Here is a 9,798-nt window from a genome sequence, read left to right on the forward strand (position 1 = left end):
TCAGGCAGAAGGTTATATACAGCTTAGACAAGTGTGAACAGTGCTGTCAGAGATTATGATTTTATCACTAGTACCATAAATTTATTTTTTATTGCGTTTGATTTATTTGTATACTGTCACATACCTCTAATGTATTGTGCCAAACTTAATATAATTACATTCACAGCCCAAATTTTGCTTTGAGATAAGCAAAGATATATTCTTGCTTTGAACGCACATTTTTGTCCTCTATAAAGAAACTTGGCTGGTCACCAAAGCCAATCAGATGCTGATGTTACGGGCCTTTTGTTTTCAAATTGAATATAAGGGGTATATCTAGACAGCAGTATCACAAAATCCTCCTCAACAATCCTGATCACGCTCAACAGTCTTAAACAAAGGTAAGGTACTATTAATTCAACAAATGCTCATCAGCACATCAGTACCTTTGCTGTTTGGGGTTGAAGGTCTAGTTCTAGATCTAGTTTCCTGTTGTAGTTGGTTACATATTAGATGTATAAAATGTATATTTCACATTTAATTTCAGACGTTATCATTCAACATGAGAGCCCTCATTTTGCTGGCATTAGTCATTGGAGTGGCCTACTGCGCTCCGGTACATCATCTACAGTATTTGACTATCAGCTATGACAAGATAATATGTGATTCTAACATTACGTGATACTAGCTTTGACTCTCCTGTTCTTTGACCCACAGCAATTGATGTATTATGAGCTAAAGTACAAACCTGTCCTCGCTCCACAGGTTAGTTTGGTCCAAACATGAAATAAATACATATTTATTATTTAAAGTAACAGCCTCAATAAAATGATTCATAGCATATGGGAATATATAGTTAATGTATAGTAATATATATGTCATATATGATAATACTGCAGTTTGTATTGTATAAGAAGTGTGTATGATGATCTACAGGCTCTTCCTGCGGCCGCTGCTGCAGCTAGACCTTCTGAAGTCGAAATTGTAAGTGTGGACTATGTGAAATAGATTAATTTGACCATCACTCAATAATACATATAATAAATATTATATTATAATATTTTAGAAGCATGTTTTTATATAAATGCAAAATGTTTCATTGAAAATTTATTTATATATATAGTTCAGTCATGAAACTCTAGATGGCGCATTCTGACGGGGTGTTAACGTAACTGATGATATTCAGAGAGTTAAACGACTTGGCACAAGCTGATTGGTTCATGTTGCATATGCAGCCAATGAGCTTACTGCCTTGCATTTATATGGCTGGCTAGCATTCACTTGAGATTCCTGCAGCATGCTTTCAGAGTTCTCTGAAACCCTCCACCTTCCCCAGCTCCACCTGTATAGATCTGCTACGGGGTTATTTTATATGCTATTTGTGCAGCAGCAGTATGTCTTAAATACTCACAGCACTGTATCACCGTATGCATTGGCAATAACAAGTTCCTGTACTTGCTTGCAGCAGCAGCAATAATCTACAACTACAGCAATAACCAACAGCAGCAGCAATTCAGCAGCAGCATAGCAGATCTGTTCCGCCAAGACCAAATACATTAACATTGTCATATTCATCACCGTGCTAAAATGTTCCGAGAGTTGTCATGATTGAACTCTGGTTAAAATACTCACTGTTTCAATAGTATAGCCACAAGATGTAAATGATATGTGTTAACATTCTTTTAGTGTGAATTTTACAACATTGCTGTCGTGACAATGCAATGCCAGAAACACGAAATAACTGTAAAAACAATGTAAACAGTTTTACAGCTCAAATATATTGTATAGCTCAAATATCCATTTTAGTACCTCACTGTAACCTCAATTTTTGCTTTTTTTAAATTAAACAAGGACACGTCAAAGTAATTTTTTGTGATATCCTGTTAAATTTACAGTCTATATTATATTATATTATATTATTATTATATTATATATATTATATATTTTCAGCTTTTGGCAGCTCAGCAGGCTGTAGCTGGAGTTCCTGTGAGTTTCAATTTGTTTTTATTTCCTTTTACAGAATATTCATTATTGCCTGCTAGTTTAGCATGCAGTCAGTGCTCATTTTGTCTTATTCTCCACAGGGTCAACCTGTACGCGGCTTCATTAAGCATGAGATTCCCCAGCCCGCAGGCAAAGAAAGTGTTGAAGTTGTATGTGCTTTCTCCTTTTTTATTTGTGTACTGCTACACGCAATCTGAATCTGAATACGATGCCCCCATTTCTTCCGTTAGTAGAAGTTAATTCATTTTCCTCTGTTTTCTAGTTGTACCCATTCCGCTTTCCTCAACCTGCTCCAGCTGCTCCAGCTGCTCCTGCTGTTCCTGCTGCCCCTGCTGCCCCAGTACAGTCAAACTGAAAATTTGTGATATATATTATAATTTCACATATATATGTGGCTGTTTGTAATTTTTTTTTTTGTATTTTTAGGCCCCTGTTCCAAAGGACGATGATGATGATCATGATGACTAAACCAGATTGGTTGGTTAAGTATAATTATAACTGATTTATCAATCATAATGCTGTAATGCCATCAGTTGAACAGTTTTTGCAATGGAAGATGCAACATTGTACAATGGTCAATCACACATAAATAAAAGAAAGATTATTGGAGTTGGTTTTACAAGAAAATGCTATATCATTCTTTCAAAATTTCATGTTTAATTCAATGTTTTACTTGCCATTTCTGTGTAATTAATTGTGAAATTTACTAGCAGTTCATGAATGAAAACAGTTTCTACACCATTTTTTATTTTAGTGCATATTGTGCAGCTTTTAGAAACATATTTTTATTTAATTATAAAATGATTAAAAAAAAAATCAAATTACACAATAGAAACCTTTCTGGACAATAAACACATTTCTAAAGCCTTCATTTTTTCCCTCTCTCATAGATGAACAGATAAGCTGACCACCAATTCCTGAACATCAAAGAAACTGCTTGTAGTGTTTAGCAAATTGACTGCGCAAATGCTTTTCCGCATCAGAAATAATGATGATCAATCAAATGGTGCTTTCTCAGTGGCTTGATGCACGAGAGCCATAAAAATCACAGCTTTTTTGCAACCATTTTTTAAAATCTTGATTTATTATAAACTGTACAATCAATTCCCTTCCTCCTTGTGTGTGTTATTGTGTTATTATTGTTGCTGAACAGTTATTATGTTGTTAATTCATACAAATACATAACAATTCCTAGATTGGCTGATAATAAACATCATCCCAAAACTGCTCTTCAAAACATGACATTGCGTTTTGTTGTTGTTGTTGTTGTTGCAGTTAAACACCACTAAGTTCATACACAACAAAATAAACTCAGTTCCTATTTTGGAAAGCACTGATATTTTGTACCTTGAAAATATAGCTTCAGAAACATAGGCTGGTGATATCAGCAGTTCTCTCGGCTATCATCATTATAATAATAGCTGACAGACAGGCAGAGAATGTCTGACTACGGTCATTTTCTCAATAACCATCTTTCTCTATCTGTGAGGTCATGATGAAGTCTAGCCTGAGAGGGATTGGCTAAGCGCTAAGCCAGAGACCAAATAAAAGCCTGAAGACACATGTTCCAGAGCTAGTGACTCTACCTGCAGCCAAGGTGAGAAAGCTGGTTGAAATTTTTTTTGTGCACTGTAAGTGGTTTTGTTTCTATGTTATCGTTCAGAACTAACACTCCTTCATGGGTCTTGACAGTCTTAGGTCACGTCTTTGTTTGTGTAAGGTTGGTGAATCTATAAACATGTGGACATCTCTCCTGTGTCTTCTTCTGGCTGGTGCAGTATCTGCAGCACCAGTAAGTACACATTAAACCTTTTTGTAGGAATGTCTTTGTAGTTATCAAGACTTGTTTTATGTGTCTAGGTCGCCCAGATACTGAAACTGATCCTTTTTTTCCCCCATGTGTGTTTATCTCTCTCTCTAGCTTTCACCATTTTTCAATTATCTCCCTCATTATGGCAACCCAAAGCAGGTGGGGTTAACCAGCCATGAACATTCTTGACTTTTCCATATCCATAAACAGCATAACAGTCTTCGGAATCTTTTGCTTTGACCATAATCAACACATTGCACCCAGTTTCATGATGAAAATAGCTCTGTAATATTACACTGTTTGATGACATGCTACTCCATGACATGTGTTTATATGATTTATAGGTTTAACTGAGGTTACTACAGAACATGCATTGAACATACTAATTATAACCAAACTAAACATGTTCTTTTTGGGCATCCACTAAAATGAACTTGAACTCCTTTCATTTGTATTTTAGGGGAATAATGGTGGCTTCCAGGGAATACCATCACAGCTACATCCTGGTCTGAATGCTCCAATCAGCATGGAAATTGTATGATCTATTTTTTTTTCTATTTGATTTTGCCTTAAATATAACAGTTCAAAGTGGTACCAGGATACCCTGTAAAACAGTTTTTTTTTTTTTGTATAATTGAGATACTATTACAGTTTTTATTAGTTTTTTAATGTATATTGGACATTTAAAATATATATGTGTATATAGACACATATATATATTTTATAAGTTAATGAACACATATATATTTTATAAGTTAATGAAACAATATGTGTATATAGTTTCATTAACTTTTATTTCAGTGTTAATTTATTTAGGCTATTTTAGTGCATGAGAAATGATGAACTAAATGAAAATAAGAAATGTTGCCTTGGCAACTAGCTGAAATAAAATAATTTTTAAATATTTAATTTCAAGTAACAAAAATAGTTTCATGGTTTTAGTTCATGGTACCACATATTTAAGATTACCTGAAAAAAGTATAGTGTATGTATTGCTTTTATTAGGTTAGTGTACCTGATCTAACCCATAAAAATAGTTTTACTAGGTTAGTGTAACCTAATGTATTCAGGTTTATTGAGTCATGTTAAATAATCATTTATTAAAGTTAATTAAATTAATATATTTATTTAAAATTTTTAAGATGGTACCACATGAAGCACATTTTAGATTACCTGAATAAACAACAACAACTACAAATTATAGTGTATGTGCTGTATAACATGCTAAATGTATTATTATTGTTAATATTTATTTATTTATATTTTTATCAAATAGATTTTTCCTCCGCGATTCCCTGCTAGTCCAGTAGGGGGAGCAGCGGGCACATCGGTGAGTCAGTAAAGTTGTATTCTCTGCAAGCTTGTCTTTCCAAACACTTATCATCTACACAGCTTCTTTGTTTGGTGCCTTTGTGATAAACTCAGCTCAATCAGATAAATCAATATATACCACGTGTGTATACCATAAGAATAGAACATGATTACTACTATTATTCACGCTGTGGCATGACTCTCTCTGTGTGTTCTTTCAGTCATTCCCTACACAAGGGTTCATCAAGTACTCTCTCCCTAAAGCTCCCGGCAGAAAAAGCGTGGAAATCGTGAGTGAACAGACAGAAAGGCTCATTCAGCAAAGACTAGAGATGTTAAACTACACTCTGTATAAAGTCACTTAAGCACAGTGTTGCTTTAGCCTCTGCGGTTACACTTTATTTCGATAGTCCACTTTAGACATTCTACTAACTATAAGTAACTTTGTAACTACATGTCAACTACATGTCAACTAATTCTCATTAATTTGCAACTACATGTCTACTAACTCTCAGAGTAGACTGGTAGGGTAGGTTTAGGGTTAGTAGAATAAGTTGACAAAGAAAGTGTTAGAAGATATTAAGCAGACAGTCTACTAATACTCTACTAACTGCTAGTTGACATGTAGTTGCAAAGTTACTTACTGTTAATAGAATGTCTAAAGTGGACTATCGAAATAAAGTGTTACCGCCTCTGCTAATGTTTCATTAAATTACAGACATAATTGTCTGATGCAATGAAATAAATGGTGATTTTGTTTTTCTTTCTCCTTAAGTTTTACCCCTATGACTTCAGTCAGCGCCAGGTAACGATTGTTTTCTCATTACATATAGGCTAGCTAATCCTTACAAATATTGATTTTCTTTTTCTTTTTCTTTTTCTGGGAGTACACTGAAAACTATTTGGTGTAGATTTGCTTTGAAACTGCAAATGTAAAAAAAAAAATGCATATTGTAACCCTTTGAATTAAACGTTAAAGCAAAAAAGTTAAAAGTAGCTAAAGTAAAAAGACAAAGTATTTTCTTGTAAAACATACTCTTGTTTCATTTACAATTTAGAAAATCATTCTTTATTTTACAGTGATGTTTTTTTTTTTCAGGACCAACCCAATGTTCCCCTGATACCTCAAATTCCAAATGTAAATTCTTGAAATTGCTTCAACGTTTTGACATTATTATTTAAAAAAAATGGGAATGTTTGTTTGAATGTGATATTTTATTTGTTTGTGAATATATAGATCTTCCCCTTCGATTTTATGCCACAGACAGTTCCTCAACAGCCACCTGTGGTGAGACAATTATGATCTGAACCTGTTTGGTTTCATAATCACTTGCACTCTTATTGGTATTTGCTGAAAGACTTAAAAATCGGTGAGCTTTTATTGAATTTTTTACACAGAACCCACCATTCCAGGATGGTCCTCCACAAGCCCAAGAGCCTCAGCAGCAAACCCAGCCGGAGCAGCAGGCTCAGACAGGACAGGTGTGTGTGTGTGTGTGTGTTTGAATGAATATGTGTGAGAAGCTAAAAACACAACCCTCAGTAAAGCTCTGATTTGACAACATAATTGCTCCTTCAGTGCTGCGTTTATCCAGGATGTGTTTAACCAAAATGAAAACTTGCGAATCTTGTATGTCATCAGCAGTTTTGCAGAAACAGCAGTTTATGCATGCCACACACTTGTTAATTATCTACACTTTCTTTCAGGTGTCTAACAAGCCATGAAGACCGGTAAGATACTGCTTAGGTGTATCTGAATTGGATTCATTCATCCTAATTTTGAATTGCAACACAATAATTTTAATATTAATATAGTTTTAATACAACACTGTATGAAATCACTCTTTCATTCATGTTTGACATATAATTTCTTATGCGTGCAGGCACATCTTTGAAGCTGAGTGGGGAAAAGATGTCAAACAACCGTGTGTTAAATGTTTTTTTGTCTAATGCTATTTAGAATTAGTACTTTTTCTGGAATAATAATTTAAAATGAGCTGATTTTTTAACATGAAGAAGATGATTTACCCATATGTATAACAAATTTTTTTCAAGTTTTGTATGTGCATGTTATACAGTTTGAATTGTGCTGTTTTGGCCTTATTCTAATGTGAGAAAATTATACCTTAACTGAATATCAAACAAATGTCAATTCTGAATATTTTATCATGTAGGCCTTTTGTGAGTATAGTGTTTCAGTAATAAAGTCGATTAAACAAAACTTTCTTTTTTATCTGCACTTTTTATCCTATTCCCAGCTGTTACAAAACAGGAGATGAAATTAGTACTGCATACTAATTAATTAAAATAATATATTTTTTTCAACGTTACAAAGGATCCCCTCCCCCAAGGATAAAGTAAAATATTTTGCATCTACACCTTGAACATTCTGCAGTACAATAAACATGATACAGCATGATCAGAATCATTAAATTCATGCTCGTTAAAACTTTAGTAGAGCAAGGACTTTGTTAGGCCATGTTCAACCTCGAGGAAGCTTGAAGATGTGTGAATATCAAATTAGAGAATTATTTAATTTGCTCATAAAAACAAAATTGAGAGAGCTTAAAGGGTAAACTATGAAAAGTTTTGCAGTTTCTACATGGAATGCCAGTTCATCAGGAATTCTAATGGTCTCTTTACATGACTGCAGAAATAAAGACACACTCATAAAGTAATAGACCTATATAGTACGTTAGCAATTAATCCATTCTGTTATATTTGCTCTGAGATACAGTATGTTGGTGCGTTGTGCAACAACATTTAATGAGATTTTGAGACATCTGGTCATTATCATAACAGGGTTTAATTAGCTCTGCAATTCTAATTCAGTTCTAATTACACACACACACACACACACACACACACACACACACACACACACACACACACACACACACACACACACATATTCTATGATATTTGCTCATTCTCAGCTCTACAAGTATTTCTTGTAGTCTAAAAGATGCCATGTCTGTTTATCTATTGTCTGAATATGGCAGCAATATCATATGATTTTAGATACAATTATTTTGTTACTTTAAATATCTATGTCTATCAGACTAAACACATAACACCCATTATATTGTAGTTTAGTCAGTGATGTTAATATTTTTGCCTTAAATTTTTAGTTTACAGGTTTTTTTTCCATGGAGTAAAGGGTTTTATTTTGTGATAATAACTACATTATCATGATTATTAGAAGACTATTAAATAAGTAAATGGACATGAAATATTGAATCGTGGGAAATAATGAATTCTAAAGTATTTATTATATATTAAAAAAAAATCATTTTACCACCGAATACTGTGATTGGTAAGATATTTCTGATAAAACAATTTCATTAATTAAAAAATGAATAAAAAAAAGACTGACCTTAACATTTGTGAATCAATAACAGGTTAAAAAATGTAAAACTAGAGTTGAAGGTTCAAGAGCTGAAAAGATGTGTGTTAAGACATATAAATCTAGTCTTTTGAACAACCAGAAAGATGAAACTTGACCCTGAGGAAACATCTTCAAATGTATATTGTCTAGAAGAATGACTGAAGGGGAGCCAGAGTATATGTCCTCTCTTGCCTGAATCTTTTGAGCGCAGCAAGTGGATATCTAGAAACCTATTATGTTCATATTCTTTATCAGATGGAAGACATCCTGGATGTGGATTCCCTAAAGCATAAGGCATATCAACCCTCCAATGCTCCAAACCATAGAGTGAGGGGGGAAAAAACGCAGACGACAACAACACTAAAGAAGCTGTCAGTGTGGTCACAACAATGAGGAGCCAAAAGATTTACACCTACTGTATCTCCAAATGAATCAGCAAGAAATGGTGGATTAAGTCTGTAATTAAGAGTTCAGAAAAATGTGTAATATAAGCTTCATTGTGAAGATCTGTTTTAATTAGATCAATCATTTTAGCAGGCGCCCAGAAGTCTCACTCTCATGTGAAAAGGGGCCCCTTGAAATTCATATATATCCAAACTTCACCATCAAACACCACAGACAGACAACCCTCCTGTCTGGAGGATTGGGTAGATAATTTAATTTAGTCTTTTTGAAGAACTGTGCACCAAGCAGAATTTTTTTACAGTGTATAATTATACATAATGGGTCATTAACAGTTGTAATTCCAACCTTGTTTTAAGAATATGGGCAAAAAATAGATTTCCCCCTTTGCTGAGAGATGATTCGCTTGTTTCAGGATCTGCTAAGTATATATAGCAGCTTTGTTCAGTAGTTATGCATTCAACTTTAAACTCCAAGAAGCCAGCCAGTTGTCCTTGTGATTTCCGAAAAGAGGTAAGCTCTTACCATTTCTAGAGAGTTTTAACTCATGTATATGTTAAACTCTCAAAAATAGAGGCTGCAAAAAGAACATTGAATATTGCAACAATGCTATCAAAGAATCATTTTGGGTTCTCCAAAAAAAAAAAAAAAAAAACGTTGAGAGAACAGTTATTAAAAGAAAAATTTTTTCTTAATGTAAAGAACATTTGAATATTCCAAAGAACCTTTTTCTACTATAAAGAACTTTTTTTGTGGAATGAAAAGGTTCCATTGACGTTAAAGGTTCTTCATGGAACCATCAATGCAAATAAAAAACCTTATTTTTAAGAATGTACTGACAGTATTTAATGTTTCTACAGTAACAAGTTTTGTTTGTTTTTCTTTTTGGATCATAAGAGCAAAT

The 9,798-nt window shown here is 33.6% G+C and overlaps 1 protein-coding gene across 2 annotated transcripts; it reads left to right on the forward strand.

Moving 5' to 3' along the window:
* The first annotated feature begins 330 nt into the window (after nt 1–330).
* On the forward strand, nt 331–3,088 carry scpp7 (secretory calcium-binding phosphoprotein 7). Of its 2 annotated transcripts, none has more exons than XM_016468108.1 (9): nt 331–380; nt 527–595; nt 697–744; nt 916–963; nt 1,930–1,965; nt 2,064–2,132; nt 2,246–2,323; nt 2,410–2,460; nt 2,874–3,088. In XM_016468108.1, exons 2-8 carry the CDS (start codon nt 542–544, stop codon nt 2,449–2,451), a joined length of 375 nt encoding a protein of 124 aa, XP_016323594.1. In that variant the 5' UTR covers nt 331–380; nt 527–541; the 3' UTR covers nt 2,452–2,460; nt 2,874–3,088. The 2 variants fall into 2 exon arrangements, with proteins under 2 accessions (XP_016323594.1, XP_016323595.1); XM_016468109.1 differs by having other exon boundaries at nt 2,246–2,314.
* The last annotated feature ends 6,710 nt before the right edge of the window (nt 3,089–9,798 follow it).

This window comes from Sinocyclocheilus anshuiensis, unplaced genomic scaffold, assembly GCF_001515605.1.
Source record: "Sinocyclocheilus anshuiensis isolate Anshui unplaced genomic scaffold, SAMN03320099.WGS_v1.1 scaffold728, whole genome shotgun sequence".
Taxonomy (NCBI): domain Eukaryota; kingdom Metazoa; phylum Chordata; class Actinopteri; order Cypriniformes; family Cyprinidae; genus Sinocyclocheilus; species Sinocyclocheilus anshuiensis.

What these genes read in the sequence shown, in the direction of transcription:
- scpp7 (XM_016468108.1), top strand. Translation starts at nt 542, where the DNA reads ATGAGAGCCCTCATTTTGCTGGCATTAGTCATTGGAGTGGCCTACTGC. An exon ending in GAGTGGCCTACTGCGCTCCG is followed by an intron (nt 596 to 696) that starts GTACATCATCTA and finishes TTTGACCCACAG; the next exon opens with CAATTGATGTATTATGAGCT. An exon ending in GACCTTCTGAAGTCGAAATT is followed by an intron (nt 964 to 1,929) that starts GTAAGTGTGGAC and finishes ATATATTTTCAG; the next exon opens with CTTTTGGCAGCTCAGCAGGC.